This window comes from Oncorhynchus masou, chromosome 13 (assembly GCF_036934945.1).
Source record: "Oncorhynchus masou masou isolate Uvic2021 chromosome 13, UVic_Omas_1.1, whole genome shotgun sequence".
In the NCBI taxonomy this organism is placed as follows: Eukaryota; Metazoa; Chordata; class Actinopteri; order Salmoniformes; family Salmonidae; genus Oncorhynchus; species Oncorhynchus masou.
Genome location: NC_088224.1, coordinates 89,420,010 through 89,438,237, shown reverse-complemented (window position 1 = coordinate 89,438,237; position 18,228 = coordinate 89,420,010). Strand labels below are relative to the sequence as shown.

General features: G+C 45.0%; 1 protein-coding gene across 1 annotated transcript in view; it reads left to right on the top strand.

Annotated features, from left to right (window-relative positions):
• The window catches only part of LOC135553191 (rho guanine nucleotide exchange factor 26-like), an 88,386-nt gene that overhangs the window by 39,962 nt on the left and 30,196 nt on the right, over nt 1–18,228 (top strand). Inside the window, exons 9-12 of the mRNA XM_064985360.1 lie at nt 2,023–2,097; nt 2,274–2,363; nt 6,174–6,328; nt 9,118–9,327. Of these exons, the coding sequence (XP_064841432.1) occupies nt 2,023–2,097; nt 2,274–2,363; nt 6,174–6,328; nt 9,118–9,327 (530 nt within the window). The remainder of the gene's footprint in view (nt 1–2,022; nt 2,098–2,273; nt 2,364–6,173; nt 6,329–9,117; nt 9,328–18,228) is intronic.

Sequence of the window (18,228 nt, the reverse complement as noted above, 5' to 3'; positions counted from 1 at the left end):
CCTTGGTCATGGGGGTGAACAATTAAAACACATGGTTATTGCTTTGTTATTATGATGTATTGTGTGTAGATTGATGAGGGGAAAAGCAATATAATCCATTTTAGAATAAGGCTGTAATGCAACAAAATGTGTGAAAAGGTCGAGGGGTCTGAATACTGTCTGAATGTACTGTATATAACCATGCAGGAACATACACACACACCGTTTCTGTTTATGACTGTCTCACTCTCTGAAGGACTTTGTCTCTTACATAACACTGAAGATTGATTACACTAAAGCAGCCTCTTGTTTCCTCCTTTCTCCCTCCCCCTTCATTCTCTCATGCGTCTATTATTTCTATTACTTTCATTCTCACACTGTTAGTCCCCCTCTGCTCTCTCTCTCTCTCTCTCTCTCTCTCTCTCTCTCTCTCCTCTCTCTCCTCTCTCTCTCTCCTCTCTCCCTTATCTCTTGTATCTCCTCTCTCCTCCTCTCTCTCTCTCCTCTCCCCTCTCTCTCTCTCTCCTCTCGCTCTCCTCCCTCTCCTCTCTCTCCTCTCTCCCACTCTCTCCCCTCCCTCTCCTCTCTCTCCCCTCCCTCTCCTCTCTCTCCTCTCTGTCTCTCCTCTCTCCCCCTCTCTCTCTCCCTCTCTTCCTCTCTCCCCTCCCTCTCCTCTCTCTCCTCTCTGTCTCTCCTCTCTCTACACCCTCTACTCTCTCTCCCCCTCTCCCCTCTCCCCCTCTCCCTCTCTCTCTCTCTCTCTCTCTCTATCTCCTCTCTCCTCCTCCCTCTCTCTCTCTCCTCTCTCACCGTCTCTCTCTCTCTCTCTCTCTCCTCCCCCTCTCCCCTCCTCCTCTCCTCTCTCTCCCCTCCCACTCCTCTCTCTCCCCTCCCTCTCCTCTCTGTTTCTCCTCTCTCTACACCCTCTACTCTCTCCCCCTCTCTCCCTCTCTCCCCCCACTGCCCTCTCCCTCTCTCTCCCCTCCCTCTCCTCTCTCCTCCCACTGCTCTCCCTCCCACTCCTCCCTCCTCTCCTCTCTCCCTCCCTCTCCTCTCTCCTCCCACTGCTCTCTCCTCCCACTGCTCTCCACTCTCTCTCCTCCCTCTCCTCTCTCCTCCCACTGCTCTCTCCTCTCTCTCCTCCCTCTCCTCTCTCTCCTCTCTCTCCTCCCTCTCCTCTCTCCTCCCACTGCTCTCTCCTCCCACTGCTCTCCACACTCTCTCCTCCCTCTCTCCTCCCACTGCTCTCTCCTCTCTCTCCTCCCACTGCTCTTTCTCCTCTCTCCTCCCTCTCCTCTCTCTCCTCCCTCTCCTCTCTCCTCCCCCTCCTCTCTCCTCCCAATGCTCTCTCCTCTCTCTCCTCCAGTCTTGCTGAACTGGAATAGCATGTCATGTGTTACTGATCTCTAATCTTTTAATATGTTTTATTATAACTCACTCACACACACACAGACACACACAGACACACACACTCACTCACTCTCTCTCTCTCACACTCTCACACACACACACTCTCTCTCTCTCTCTCTCTCACGCTCTCACACACACACACTCAGTCACTCACTCTCACACACACACACACACACACACACACACACACACACACACACACACACACACACGTACACACACACACACAAGGAGAATAACTTTATGTTGTTGGTTTCACTTACAGTTCTATCTCTCTGCTCTTCTCTCTAGTTCTCTAGTTTAGATGTTCCCTTGAGTATGAGGTTTAAGGCAGGATATCAGGCCATGAAGTAGAGGGCTTCTGAGTCCTGAGAAAGTTTTGTGTATACTTGCTGCTTCCAACCACACTATGTGTGTGTGTACTTGTGCGGGACAGCAGCGTGAGAGAGATGTGTTCTAGAAGCCTCTCCCAGGATTAACGAAGTGGTTAAACCCTAGCTTGTCTCACAGCCTTTCTTCATCATACTCTGTGTACACAGAATACTTTATTACATTTGATAAAGTACACTCTTTCCTGGGTCCCAGCCTGTGTGTGTGATCTGCTCTGACCCCTGACCCCTCTCTCTGTTCCAGGTCATTTGTCAGAAGGCTCCTAAGGACTCTGCCCAGTATGAGATCTGTAAGAAAGCCCTCCAATCAGTCAGCAAGGTAAGAGGTCAACTGGAGGGTCAAACCTAAACTGGTGCAATGTCAAAGTCCATCTCAACATGAGCTCCATGAAGAGCCTGTGTTTACCTTTGGTCTATGTATGTAAGTACAGTTACATGCAGTGTGTGTGTGTGTGTGTGTGTGTGTGTGTGCGTGTGCGTGTGCGTGTGTGTTAGGTGGTGCGTCAGTGTAACGAAGGGGCCCGTACGATGGAGAGAACAGAGATGATGTACACCATCAACTCCCAACTAGAGTTTAAAATCAAGGTAAGGAGATGGGCTTGGAATGATGCAGTATATTATTACATTTACATTTAAGTCATTTGGCAGACGCTCTTATCCAGAGCGACTTACAAATTGGTGAATTCACCTTATGACATCCAGTGGAACAGCCACTTTACAATAGTGCATCTAAATCATTTAAGGGGGGGTGAGAAGGATTACTTTATCCTATCCTAGGTATTCCTTGAAGAGGTGGGGTTTCAGGTGTCTCCGGAAGGTGGTGATTGACTCCGCTGTCCTGGCGTCGTGAGGGAGTTTGTTCCACCATTGGGGGGCCAGAGCAGCGAACAGTTTTGACTGGGCTGAGCGGGAACTGTACTTCCTCAGTGGTAGGGAGGCGAGCAGGCCAGAGGTGGATGAACGCAGTGCCCTTGTTTGGGTGTAGGGCCTGATCAGAGCCTGGAGGTACTGCGGTGCCGTTCCCCTCACAGCTCCGTAGGCAAGCACCATGGTCTTGTAGCGGATGCGAGCTTCAACTGGAAGCCAGTGGAGAGAGCGGAGGAGCGGGGTGACATGAGAGAACTTGGGAAGGTTGAACACCAGACGGGCTGCGGCGTTCTGGATGAGTTGTAGGGGTTTAATGGCACAGGCAGGGAGCCCAGCCAACAGCGAGTTGCAGTAATCCAGACGGGAGATGACAAGTGCCTGGATTAGGACCTGCGCCGCTTCCTGTGTGAGGCAGGGTCGTACTCTGCAGATGTTGTAGAGCATGAACCTACAGGAACGAGGCCACCGCCTTGATGTTAGTTGAGAATGTCGACAGGGTGTTGTCCAGGATCACGCCAAGGTTCTTCGCGCTCTGGGAGGAGGACACAATGGAGTTGTCAACCGTGATGGCGAGATCATGGAGAGCGGGCAGTCCTTCCCCGGGAGGAAGAGCAGCTCCGTCTTGCCGAGGTTCAGCTTGAGGTGGTGATCCGTCATCCACACTGATATGTCTGCCAGACATGCAGAGATGCGATTCGCCACCTGGTCATCAGGAGGGGTTGAAAGGAAAGATTAATTTGGATCGTCTGCATGAGCAATGATAGGAGAGACCATGTGAGGTTATGACAGAGCCAAGTGACTTGGTGTATAGCGAGAATAGGAGAGGGCCTAAGACGGACAGAGCCCTGGGGAGTTGACACCAGTGGGTGGAGAAGGTCGCGGAAATGGTCTGGAGAAGAGACAGCGGGCATTGTTGGGCGGCGCCCAAGAAGCAGATTTCATCTGGAGAGGAGGGACCTGTCAGGCACAGGGTAGGGCGCAATCCAGCGTGGGCCGCAAACCGGAGATGCCCAACTCGGAGAGGGTGGAGAGGAGGATCTGATGGTTCACAGTATCGAAGGCAGCCGATAGGTCTAGAAGGATGAGAGCAGAGGAGAGAAAGTGGCTTTAGCAGCAGTGACGGAGGAGGAAAATGATAGAGAGGAAGAGCAGTCTCAGGTGAATGACTAGTCTTGAAACCTGACTGATTTGGATCAAGAAGGTCATTCTGGAGAGATAGCGGGAGAGCTGGCCAAGGAGGCACGTTCAAGAGTTTTGGAGAGAAAGAAAGAAGGGATACTGGTCTGTAGTTGTTGACATCGGAGGAGATCGGTGTAAGGTTTTTTCAGAAGGGAAACTCTAGCTGGAAGACGGAAGGGACGTAGCCAGCGGTCAGGGATGAGTTGATGAGCGAGGTGAGGTAAGGGGAAGGTCTCCGGAAATGGTCTGGAGAAGAGCGAGAGGGATAGGGTACAAGGTAGTGGTCGGAGACTCTGGAGGTTGTTGGGTTAGGGTAGGAAGAACAGCATCTAGTAAAGATGAGGTCGAGCGTATTGCATGCCTTGTGAGTGGAGGAGGGGGAAGGTGAGAGGGTGAGGTCAAAGGAGGAGAGGAGTGCTTGAAAGAAGGAGCAGGACAGAGGAATGAGTCAGGTCCAAGGTAGACGAGGTTAAAGTCGCCCAGGACTGTGAGAGGTGAGCCGTCCTGGAGGAAATGGTTATCAAGGCATCTGCTCAGGATGGAGCATAAGGTTAATGTTAAGGTGGAAATTATGGTAACTCTGTAGCTGGGCTTTAAACTCTGTAGCAACTCTGTAGCTGGGCTTTATGGTAACTCTATAGCTGGGCTTTATGGTAACTCTATAGCTGGGTTTTAGGGGCAGAATGGTAACTCTATAGCTGGGCTTTATGGTAACTCTGTAGCTGGGCTTTATGGTAACTCTATAGCTGGGCTTTATGGTAACTCTATAGCTGGGCTTCATGGTAACTCTATAGCTGGGCTTTATGGTAACTCTAGCTGGGCTTTATGGTAACTCTGTAGCTGGGCTTTATGGTAACTCTGCTGGGCTTTATGGTAACTCTGTAGCTGGGCTTTATGGTAACTCTATAGCTGGGCTTTATGGTAACTCTATAGCTGGGCTTTATGGTAACTCTGTAGCTGGGCTTTATGGTAACTCTATAGCTGGGCTTTATGGTAACTCTATAGCTGGGCTTTATGGTAACACCCCAGTCTGTAGCTGGGCTTTATGGTAACTCTGTAGCTGGGCTTTATGGTAACTCTGTAGCTGGGCTTTATGGTAACTCTATAGCTGGGCTTTATGGTAACTCTATAGCTGGGCTTTATGGTAACTCTGTAGCTGGGCTTTATGGTAACTCTATAGCTGGGCTTTTATGGTAACTCTATAGCTGGGCTTTATGGTAACTCTGTAGCTGGGCTTTATGGTAACTCTGTAGCTGGGCTTTATGGTAACTCTGTAGCTGGGCTTTATGGTAACTCTATAGCTGGGCTTTATGGTAACTCTATAGCTGGGTTTTATGGTAACTCTATAGCTGGGCTTTATGGTAACTCTATAGCTGGGCTTTATGGTAACTCTTGAATAGCTGGGCTTTATGGTAACTCTATAGCTGGGCTTTATGGTAACTCTATAGCTGGGCTTTATGGTAACTCTCAAAAACTAGCTGGGCTTTATGGTAACTCTGTAGCTGGGCTTTATGGTAACTCTGTAGCTGGGCTTTATGGTAACTCTCGATAGCTGGGCTTTATGGTAACTCTATAGCTGGGCTTTATGGTAACTCTGTAGCTGGGCTTTATGGTAACTCTATAGCTGGGCTTTATGGTAACTCTTCCACATGTAGCTGGGCTTTATGGTAACTCTGTAGCTGGGCTTTATGGTAACTCTGTAGCTGGGCTTTATGGTAACTCTGTAGCTGGGCTTTATGGTAACTCTGTAAAACTTTTGCAAAACTGATAGAGACATACCCTGGGCTTTAAGCGACTATCACAGTGCAGGTACAGTTGATTAATCGGTGGATTGTATTTATCATCATTGTCATTTAGGTCAACTTGGATCATTCAGAGTATCAAACTTATAGGGGGCTGAATAATTTTGCATGCCCAATTTTTCAGTTTTTGATTTGTTAAAAAAGTTTGAAATATCCAATAAATGTCGTTCCACTTCATGATTGTGTCCCACTTGTTGTTGATTCTTCACAAAAAAAATACAGTTTTATATCTTTATGTTTGAAGCCTGAAATGTGGCAAAAGTTCGCAAAGTTCAAGGGGGCCAAATACTTTCGCAAGGCACTGTACATATTCAAACAGGTTCTCATACACACATTTGTGGACACACGTTGTCAGACAGGCACATGTGTTGTAGTGATGTGGTAAAGTGTTGCTGGTACACGTGGACCTAACAGATGTCTGCAGGGCTGTGAACATACATTCTGCCCTCATAGCCAGCTGTTCACACACACTACACAGGAATGTCTGGAGTACATTACATTTGTAAACCTTGATATTGATTGTCTGTGTGTGTGTCTCTCCCCACAGCCTTTCCCACTGGTGTCGTCCTCCCGGTGGATGGTGAAGAGAGGGGAGCTCACAGCCTTCGTGGAGGAGAACGGCATCTTCTCTAAGAAGACGTCACGGCAGCAGGTCTACTTCTTCCTCTTCAACGACGTCCTCATCCTCACCAGGAAGAAGAGGTGGGTCCACAGTCTCACTAGCCAATTACAGCCAATCCCACAGTCTCCTGACCAATCACAGTCAACTCCAGTCTCAATAGCCAATCACAGCTAACTCCTACAGTCTCGCTAGCCAATCACAGTGAACTGCACATTTTCACTAGCCAATCGCAGCCAATCCCACAGATAGGGAGGGTGGTGGTGGTGATGAAGGAAAGTTTAGATATGGTAAATATGACTATGGCAAGCTCAGATTCTCTGTAGGTCGTTGCGACAGTTATGCGCGGGAAACTGTGTTCATGTGTGTTGTCTCTCTGGTATGAGTCAAGTGTGACTTTGGAGTATGGGCCGTTTCCCAGAACACACCTCAGCACCCTGTCCCAGCATGGTGACAGTGGAGGTGTAGCCACGGGGCTCCATTAACAGGGTGTGCCTGTTTGTTTTTATCTTTCACTCTCTCAGAAGATATGGGACCATTTCTGGCCGGATCTACCTGGTTGATTTATTAGAGGGAAGGTACTCATGATAGCTCTTAGTCATGAAAACAAAACTACTTCAGTCAGTTCAACTGTGAGGTCAACTACTGGAAGAAGCAGTGGAACTTTTAGCACAAGTGTAATGGCCTGGCTGAACATACAAACCTGTCTCTGTTGGTGTGCTCACAATCTGTGCGTGTGTCTGTACACGTGTCTGTGTATCAGTACTGAGCCTATGGATCTGCACATTGTCAGCAGGATCGGAACGGAAGCTTGTTTTACCCCCCCCGCCCCCCAAAAATATTTCAGGAACATTCTACACTCCGTCAATAAAGTATGACTTCCTGGAAACCAGATGGCTCTCATTAATTCGTGGGTGTGCTTCTCATTCCCCCAAATCTCCTTGTTTTTTCATCTCCAGCTGAGACGGATCATTCTGCCGCTTTCTCTCTAAATGACTGAAACCTTTTTTCTTTCTGGGAATTTGATCCAAAGCAGCTCCAGTGGTTTCCAGGACTGGGTCTGTTTGGATACGTGTTGGTGTGGAATCGGTTCTGCTGTGGCATGTTACTATTCCTCTCTTTCTCTCTCTATCGGTTTCTCTCTTTCTATTTCTCTTTCTCTGCATGATCAGAAATAAAAGCACTGGCTAGACTAATTGGAATCTAGGTCACGGTACATTAGGCCAGCAGTAGAGCAGGGAGTGCAGAGCCAACGTTAACCCTGGACTCCATGCTACTGGCCGGTCCCTCTTGGACATGCTTTTCTCATAGCCTCGTCTAGCCAGGGTGATTCTACTGCTGTTTGACCTGGAGAGGAGATGGCTCTGATGAGCAGTTCACCTGCCCATCTACCGATGTGTATTGTTGATTAACAAACAACTGTTAGTCGCTCCAGAGAAGAGGATCTGCTAAATGACATCAAATGTAACAAATTAAACAATTGTTGTGGAGAGATGCATTGCTGAGTGACACTACATACCAAACATTACTCATCTCATATGTATATACTGTACTCTATACCATCTACTGCATCTTGTCTATGCTGTTCGGCCGTCGCTCATCCATATATTTATGTGTACATATTCTTATTCATTTCTTTACACTTGTGTGTGTGTATAAGGTAGTTGTTGTGAAATTGTTAGATTACTTGTTAGATATTACTGCACGGTCGGAACTAGAAGCACAAGCATTTCGCTTCACTCATATTAACATCTGCTAACCATGTGTATGTGACAAATAAAATTTGATTTGATTCTCTGTTCAGGTAAACCCTAGACTCACAGGAACACTTGTGTAACAACTCACCACTACTACACAGCAGCTGGCCTCTCCTCTCCCCCACCCTCTCCTCTTCTCCCCTTCCTCTCCTCTTCATCTCCTCTTCTCCCCTTCCTCACCCTCTCCTCCCCTTCCTTTCCTCTTCTCACCCTCTTCTCCTCTTCCTCACCCTGTCCTCTTCTCTTCATCTTCTCTCCCTCACCATCCTCTCCCTCAACCTCTTCTCCTCTTCCTCTCCTCATCATCTCCTCTCCCTCACCATCCTCTTCATCTCCTCTCCCTCACCTCTTCATATCCTCTTCTCTATCCTCACCCTCCTCCTCTCCTCTTCATCTCCTCTTTTCTCTCACCTTTCCTTCCCTCTTTCAAGCTTAGTCTTCCATCTTTGTTTGTTTGAGCTCTGTGGGTCTGACTGGCTACCAGACTACTGCAGCTCTGTGGGTCTGACTGGCTACCAGACTACTGCAGCTCTGTGGGTCTGACTGGCTACCAGACTACTGCAGCTCTGTGGGTCTGACTGGCTACCAGACTACTGCAGCTCTGTGGGTCTGTCTGGCTACCAGACTACTGCAGCTTTGTAATATGGCTACAGGTTCATCTGCCTCACCTGATAATCTATGTCTCATTCTCCCTCCCTCTCGCCCTCTGTCTCTCATTCTCCCTCCCTCTCGCTCTCTGTCTCTCAATCTCCCTCCCTCTCGCTCTCTGTCTCTCATTCTCCCTCCCTCTCGCTCTCTGTCTCTCAATCTCCCTCCCTCTCGCTCTCTGTCTCTCATTCTCCCTCCCTCTCGCCCTCTGTCTCTCAATCTCCCTCCCTCTCGCCCTCTGTCTCTCAATCTCCCTCCCTCTCGCTCTCTGTCTCTCATTCTCCCTCCCTCTCGCTCTCTGTCTCTCATTCTCCCTCCCTCTCGCTCTCTGTCTCTCATTCTCCCTCCCTCTCGCTCTCTGTCTCTCATTCTCCCTCCCTCTCGCTCTCTGTCTCTCATTCTCCCTCCCTCTCGCTCTCTGTCTCTCATTCTCCCTCCCTCTCGCTCTCTGTCTCTCTCCTCCTCAGTGAGGACAGCTACACAGTGATAGACTATGCTCTGAGGGGCCAAATTTGGGTGGGACCCTGCCAGGCCGAGGATGTCAACCTATCACCCGTCAGAAGCACCGCTGGAATGCTGACATCACGGCAGCCTGGGGCCAGCCACCTCTTCCGCCTGCGTTTCCGTAGCAACCACTCCGGAGACAAGGTGCCCATGGTCCTGGGGGTGGAGCGAATGTAAGTGTCACCTTCTACTGTGCAACCCTTGACCTTTGTATCTGTGTTTTTCTTTCTATCACTCTCTCCGTGCTGGGTCCTATCTGTGATCTATCTCTTAGCTGGGTCCTCCATCTCTCTCTTAGCTGGGTCCTCTCAATCTCTCTCTGAGCTGGGTCCTATCTGTGATCTCTCTTTGAGCTGTATCCTATCTGTGATCTCTCTCTGAGCTGGGTCCTCTCTATCTCTCTCTGAGCTGGCTCCTCTCTAGCTCTCTCTGAGCTGGCTCCTCTCTATCTATCTCTGAGCTGGCTCCTCTCTATCTCTCTCTGAGCTGGGTCCTCTCTATCTCTCTCTGAATGGAGCCTCTCTTTCAATTCAGTTCAATTCAATTCAAGGGGCTTTATTGGCATGGGAAACGTGTTAACATTGCCAAAGCAAGTGAAGTAGATAATATACAAAAGTGAAAAAAACAATAAAAATTAACAGTAAACATTACACATACAGAAGTTTCAAAACAATAAAGACATTACAAATGTCATATTATATATATATATATATATATATATATATATATATATATATATATATATATATATATATACAGTGTTTTTACAATGTACAACTGGTAAATAAATAAATGGAAAATAAATAAGCATAAATATGGCTTGTATTTACAATGGTGTTTGTCTTTCTCTCTCTCTCTCTCTGAGCTGGGTCCTCTATCTCTCTCTGAGCTGGGTCCTATCTGGGTCCTCTCTCAATTCAATTTCAATTCAAGGGGCTTTATTGGCATGGGTAACATGTGTTAACATTGCCAAAGCATGTAAGGTAGATAATATATAAAGTGAAATAAACAATAAAATTAACAGTAGACATCAAACATACAGAAGTTTCAAAACAATAAAGACATTACAAATGTCATATTTTATATATATATATATATATATATATACAGTGTTTTTACAATGTACAACTGGTAAAGGACACAAGATAAAATAAATAAGCATAGATATGGGTTGTATTTACAATGGTGCGTGTTCTTCACTGGTTGCCCTTTTCTCGTGGAAACAGGTCACAAATCTTGCTGCTCTGATGGCACACTGTGGAATTTCACCCAGTAGATATGGGAGTTTTTCAAAATTGGATTTGTTTTCGAATTCTTTGTGGATCTGTGTAATCTGAGGGAAATATGTCTCTCTAATATGGTCATACATTGGGCAGGAGGTTAGGAAGTGCAGCTCAGTTTCCACCTCATTTTGTGGGCAGTGAGCACATAGCCTGTCTTCTCTTGAGAGTCATGTCTGCCTATGGCAGCCTTTCTCAATAGCAAGGCTATGCTCGCTGAGTCTGTACATAGTCAAAGCTTTCCTTAATTTTGGTTCAGTCACAGTGGTCAGGTATTCTGCCGCTGTGTACTCTCTGTGTAGGGCCAAATAGCATTCTAGTTTGTTCTGTTTTTTTGTTAATTCTTTCCAATGTGTCAAGTAATTATCTTTTTTGTTTTCTCATGATTTGGTTGGGTCTAATTATGCTGCTGTCATGGGGCTCTGTAGGGTGTGTTTGTGAACAGAGCCCCAGGACCAGCTTGCTTAGGGGACTCTTCTCCAGGTTCATCTCTCTGTAGGTGATGGCTTTGTTGTGGAAAGTTTGGGAATCGTTTCCTTTTAGGTGGTTATAGAATTTAACAGCTCTTTTCTGGATTTTGATAATTAGTGGGTATCGGCCTAATTCTGCTCTGCATGCATTATTTGGTGTTCTACGTTGTACACGGAGGATATTTTTTGCAGAATTCTGAATGCAGAGTCTCAATTTGGTGTTTGTCCCATTTTGTGAAGTCTTGGTTGGTGAGCGGACCCCAGACCTCACAACCATAAAGGGCAATGGGCTCTATGACTGATTCAAGTATTTTTAGCCAAATCCTAATTGGTATGTTGAAATTTATGTTCCTTTTGATGGCATAGAATGCCCTTCTTGCCTTGTCTCTCAGATCGTTCACAGCTTTGTGGAAGTTACCTGTGGCGCTGATGTTTAGGCCAAGGTATGTATAGTTTTTTGTGTGCTCTAGGGCAACAGTGTCTAGATGGAATTTGTATTTGTGGTCCTGGTGACTGGACCTTTTTTGGAACACCATTATTTTGGTCTTACTGAGATTTACTGTCAGGGCCCAGGTCTCACAGAATCTGTGCAGAATATCTAGGTGCTGCTGTAGGCCCTCCTTGGTTGGTGACAGAAGCACCAGATCATCAGCAAACAGCAGACATTTGACTTCAGATTCTAGTAGGGTGAGGCCTGGTACTGCAGACTTTTGTAGTGCCCGCGCCAGTTCGTTGATATATATGTTGAAGAGGGTGGGGCTTAAGCTGCATCCCTGTCTAACCCCACGACCCTGTGTGAAGAAATTTGTGTGTTTTTTGCCAATTTTAACCGCACACTTGTTGTTTGTGTACACGGATTTTATGATGTCGTATGTTTTACCCCCAACACCACTTTTCATCAGTTTGTATAGCAGACCCTCATGCCAAATTGAGTCGAAGGCTTTTTTGAAATCAACAAAGCATGAGAATACTTTGCCTTTGTTTTGGTTTGTTTGGTTGTCAATTAGGGTGTGCAGGGTGAATACATGGTCTGTTGTACGGTAATTTGGTAAAAAGACCATTTGACATTTGCTCAGTTCATTGTTTTCATTGAGGAAGTGTACGAGTCTGCTGTTAATGATAATGCAGAGGATTTTCCCAAGATTACTGTTGACGCATATTCCACGGTAGTTATTGGGGTCAAATTTGTCTCCATTTTTGTGGATTGGGGTGATCAGTCCTTGGTTCTAAATATTGGGGAAGATGCCAGAGCTAAGGATGATGTTAAATAGTTTTAGTATAGCCAATTGGAATTTGTTGTCTGTATATTTGATCATTTCATTGAGGATACCATCAACACCACAGGCCTTTTTGGGTTGGAGGGTTTTTATTTTGTCCTGTAACTCATTCAATGTAATTGGAGAATCCAGTGGGTTCTGGTAGTCTTTAATAGTTGATTCTAAGACCTGTATTTGATCATGTATATATTTTTGCTCTTTATTCTTTGTTATAGAGCCAAAAAAGATTGGAGAAGTGGTTTACCCATACATCTCCATTTTGGATAGATAATTCTTTGTGTTGTTGTTTGTTTAGTGTTTTCCAATTTTCCCAGAAGTGGTTAGAGTCTATGGATTCTTCAATTACATTGAGCTGATTTCTGACATGCTGTTCCTTCTTTTTCCGTAGTGTATTTCTGTATTGTTTTAGTGATTCACCATAGTGAAGGCGTAGACTCAGGTTTTCCGGGTCTCTATGTTTTTGGTTGGACAGGTTTCTCAATTGCTTTCTTAGATTTTTGCATTCTTCATCAAACCATTTGTCATTGTTGTTAATTTTCTTCGGTTTTCTATTTGAGATTTTTAGATTTGATAGGGAAGCTGAGAGGTCAAATATACTGTTAAGATTGTCTACTGCCAAGTTTACACCTTCACTATTACAGTGGAACATTTTACCCAGGAAATTGTCTAAAAGGGTTTGAATTTGTTGTTGCCTTATTGTTTTTTGGTAGGTTTCCAAACTGCATTCCTTCCATCTATAGCATTTCTTAATGTTACTCAGTTCCTTTGGCTTTGATGCCTCATGATTGAGTATTGCTCTGTTTAAGTAGATTGTGATTTTGCTGTGGTCTGATAGTGGTGTCAGTGGGCTGACTGTAAATGCTCTGAGAGACTCTGGGTTGAGGTCAGTGATAAAGTAGTCTACAGTACTACTGCCAAGAGATGAGCTATAGGTGTACCTACCATAGGAGTCCCCTCGAAGCCTACCATTGACTATGTACATACCCAGCGTGCGACAGAGCTGCAGGAGTTGTGACCCGTTTTTGTTGGTTATGTTGTCATAGTTGTGCCTAGGGGGGCATACGGGGGAGGGAATGCTGTCACCTCCAGGCAGGTGTTTGTCCCCCTGTGTGCTGAGGGTGTCAGGTTCTTGTCCGGTTCTGGCATTTAGGTCGCCACAGACTAGTACATGTCCCTGGGCCTGGAAATGATTGATTTCCCCCTCCAGGATGGAGAAGCTGTCTTCATTAAAATATGGGGATTTTAGTGGGGGGTTATAGGTAGCACACAGGAGGACATTTTTCTCTGTTAGGATAATTTCCTTTTGAATTTCTAGCCAAATGTAGAATGTTCCTGTTTTGAATAATTTAATGGAGTGAGTTAGGTCTGCTCTATACCAAATTAGCATACCCCCTGAGTCCCTTCCCTGTTTCACACCTGGTAGTTTGGTGGATGGGACTACCAGCTCTCTGTAACCTAGAGGGCATCCAGTGTGTCTGTCTCCTCTATACCAGGTTTCTTGCAGGATGACAATGTCTGTATTACCGATTTCTTTGGTGAAGTCCGGGTTTCTGCTCTTCAGGCCAAGGGCAGATGACCTCAAGCCTTGGATATTCCAGGATGAAATAGTAAAGGCTTTTTGTTCCATAAAGTGTCCAATGTTGTTGGTCGTGGTTTGGCCTCAGGCCAGTAAGTGTGAGCAGAGCCTGCTGAGCATCTGGTCTCTCTCTCTCTCTCTGAGCTGGGTCCTATCTGGGTCCTTAATGATCTGTCTCTTTTCTTCATTGTTTCCTATTCACTTAACTTCATGCGACGAGCAATCCCGGATCCGGGATTCTATTTATAGCCTCAAGCTCATTAGCATAACGCAACGTTAACTATTCATGAAAATCGCAAATGAAATGAAATAAATATATTTGCTCTCAAGCTTAGACTTTTGTTAACAACACTGTCATCTCAGATTTTCAAAATATGCTTTTCAACCATAGCTAAACAAGCATTTGTGTAAGAGTATTGATAGCTAGCATAGCTATAAACCTAGAATTCAGCCAGCAACATTTTCACAAAAAGAAGAAAAGCATACAAATAAAATAATTTACCTTTGAAGAACTTCAGATGTTTTCAATGAGGAGACTCTCAGTTAGATAGCAAATGTTCAGTTTTTCAAAAAATATTATTTGTGTAGGACAAATCGCTCCATTTTGTTCACGTTTGTCTACGAAAAAAACCTGTATCCAGTTATAGCCTCAAGCTCATTAGCATAACGTAACGTTAACTATTTATGAAAATCGCAAATTAAATGAAATAAATGTGCGAGCTCTCAAGCTTAGCCATTTAACAACACTGTCATCTCAGATTTTCAAAATATGCTTTTGAACCATAGCAAATCAAGCATTTGTGTAAGAGTATTGATAGCTAGCGTAGCATTTAGCGGGCAACATTTTCAGAAAAACCAGAAAAGCATTCAAATAAAATCATTTACCTTTGAAGAACTTCGGATGTTTTCAATGAGGAGACTCTCAGTTACATAGCAAATGTTCAGTTTTTCCTGAAAGATTCTTTGTGTAGGAGAAATCGCTCCGTTTTGTACATCACTTTTGGCTACCAAAACAAACCGAAAATTCAGTCACCAAAACGCCGAACTTTTTTCCAAATTAACTCCATAATATCAACTGAAACATGGCAAACGTTGTTTAGAATCAATCCTCAAGGTGTTTTTCACATATCTCTTCATTGATATATCGTTCGTGGAAGCCTGCTTTCTTCTCTGAATTCCATGGAAAAATACTTGCAGCTGAGGTTTGCGCACCAATTTCGACGCAGGACACCGGGCGGACACCTGGTAAATGTGGTCTCTTATGGTCAATCTTCCAATGATATGCCTACAAATACGTCACAATGCTCCAGACACCTTGGGGAAACGGCAGAAATTGTGGGCTCATTCCTGTCGCATTCACAGCCATATAAGGAGACATTGGAAAACAGCGCTTCAAAAACTTTGCTCATTTCCTGTTTGAAGTTTCATCTTGGTTTCGCCTGTAGCATCAGTTCTGTGGCACTCACAGATAGTATCTTTGCAGTTTTTGAAACGTCAGAGTGTTTTCTTTCCAACGCTGTCAATTATATGCATAGTCGAGCATCTTTTTGTGACAAAATATTGCGCTTAAAACGGGCACGTTTTTTTATCCAATAATGAAATAGCGCCCCCATAGCTTCAAGATGAATACTTCTGTCAGTTGGGTCTAATATGGGGTGCTCTGGGAGTGTGTGTCCCATCAGTTGAAGTCAGAAGTTTTATACAGTTGGAGTCATGAACTCTTTTTTCAACCACTCCACAAATGTCTTGTTAACAAACTATAGTTTTGGCAAGTTGGTTAGGACATCTACTTTGTGTATGACACAATTGTTTACAGACAGATTATTTCACTGTATCACAATTCCAGTGGGTCATACACTAAGTTGCCTGTGCCTTTTAAACAGCTTGGAAAATTCCAGAAAACGATGTCATGGCTTTAGAAGCTTCTGATAGGCTAATTGACATCATTTGAGTCAATTGGAGGTGTATCTGTGGATGTATTTCAAGGCCTACCTTCAAACCCAGTGCCACTTTGCTTGACATCATGGAAAAATCAAAAGAAATCAGCCAAGACCTCAGAAAAAAATTGTAGACCTCCACAAGTCTGGTTCATCCTTGGGAGCAATTTCCAAATGACTGAAGGTACCACGCTCATCTGTACAAACATCTGTTCAAACAATAGTACGCAGGTATAAACACCATGGGACCACGCATCCATCATACCGCTCAGGAAGGAGATGCCTTCTGTCTCCTAGAGATGAATGTACTTTGGTGCGAAAAGTAGAAATCAATCCCAGAACAACAGCAAATGACCTTGTGAAGATGCTGGAGGAAACAGGTACAAAGGTATCTATATCCACAGTAAAACGAGTCCTATATCGACATAACCTGAAAGGCTGCCCAGCAAGGAAGAAGCCACTGCTCCAAAACCGCCATAAAAAAGCCAGACTACGGTTTGCAACTGCACATGGGGCCAAAAATCATACTTTTTGAAGAAATGTCCTCTGGTCTGATGAAACAAAAATAGAACTGTTTGGCAGTAACGACCATTGTTATGTTTGGAGGGAAAAGGGGGAGGCTTGCAAGCTGAAGAATACCATCCCAACCGTGAAGCACGGGGGTGGCAGCATCATGTTGTGGGGGTGCTTTGCTGCAGGAGGGACTGGTGCACTTCACAAGATAGATGGCATCATGAGGACGTAAAATTATGTGTATATATTGAAGCAACATCTCAAGACATCAGTCAGGAAGTTAAAGCTTGGTCAATGACCCCAAGCATACTTCCAAAGTTGTGTCAAAATAAGTCAAGGTATTGGAGTGGCCATCACAAAGCCCTGGCCACAATCCTATAGAAAATGTGTGGGCAGAACTGAAGGAGCGTGTGTGAGCAAGGATGCCTACAAACCTGACTCAGTTACACCACCTCTGTCAGAAGGAATGGGCCAAAATTCACCCAACTTATTGTGGGAAGCTTGTGGAAGGCAACCCAAAACGTTTGACCCAAGTTAAACAATTTAAAGGCAATGCTACCAAGTACTAATAGAGTTTATGTAAACGTTTGACCCACTGGGAATGTGATGAAAGAAATAAAAGCTGAAATAAATCATTCTCTCTACTATTATTCTGACATTTCACATTCTTAAAATAAAGTGGTGATCCTAACTGAACAAGACAGGGAATTTTTACTTGGATTAAATGTCAGAAATGTTGATGAACTGAGTTTAAATGTATTTGGCTAAGGTGTATGTACACTTCCGACTTGTAACTGTATCTCCCTCAGTGAATACATCTAATGGGATGGGCGTTTTCAATCCCACAATTCCTTGATTTTATTTTTGGTGTGTTTAGTATGTGTGTGTGTGTGTGTGTGTGTGCGCACAAGTCACTCAGATCAAAGTCTACTGAGTTTATAGAGCCCACTTTTCTCTCTCTCTCTCTCTCTCTCTCTCTCTCTCTCTCTCTCTCTCTCTCTCTCTCTCTCTCTCTCTCTCTCTCTCTCTCTCTCTCTCTCTCTCTCTCTCTCTCTCTCTCTCTCTCTCTCTCTCTCTCTCTCTCTCTCACACACTGATCAAAGTCCCCTGGTATCAGCATTTCCAGCCACCATTAACCCTCTCTACTCTGTTGTCTAAGTCCTTCGGGGTAATGTTTAAACAAACACCTCACCTACAGTAGGTAGAAAACATCTGAGCTGACATATTTCTGGCTCTAATGGAATCATTTTCCCCTCAGCAAACACTGGCTGTATAGAGAATCATTTTCCCCTCAGCAAACACTGGCTGTATAGGGAATCATTTTCCCCTCAGCAAACACTGGCTGTATAGAGAATCATTTTCCCCTCAGCAAACACTGGCTGTATAGAGAATCATTTTCCCCTCAGCAAACACTGGCTGTATAGAGAATCATTTTCCCCTCAGCAAACACTGGCTGTATAGAATCATTTTCCCCTCAGCAAACACTGGCTGTATAGAGAATCATTTTCCCCTCAGCAAACACTGGCTGTATAGGGAATCATTTTCCCCTCAGCAAACACTGTATAGCTGCAAACACTGGCTGTATAGGGAATCATTTTCCCCTCAGAATCATTTTTTCCCCTCAGCAAACACTGGCTGTATAGGGAATCATTTTCCCCTCAGCAAACACTGGCTGTATAGGGAATCATTTTCCCCTCAGCAAACACTGGCTGTATAGAGAATCATTTTCCCCTCAGCAAACACTGGCTGTATAGGGAATCATTTTCCCCTCAGCAAACACTGGCTGTATAGGGAATCATTTTCCCTCAGCAAACACTGGCTGATTTTCCCCTCAGCAAACACTGGCTGTATAGGAATCATTTTCCCCTCAGCAAACACTGGCTGTATAGGGAATCATTTTCCCCTCAGCAAACACTGGCTGTATAGGGAATCATTTTCCCCTCAGCAAACACTGGCTGTATAGGGAATCATTTTCCAAACACTGGCAGCAAACACTGGCTGTATAGAGAATCATTTTCCCC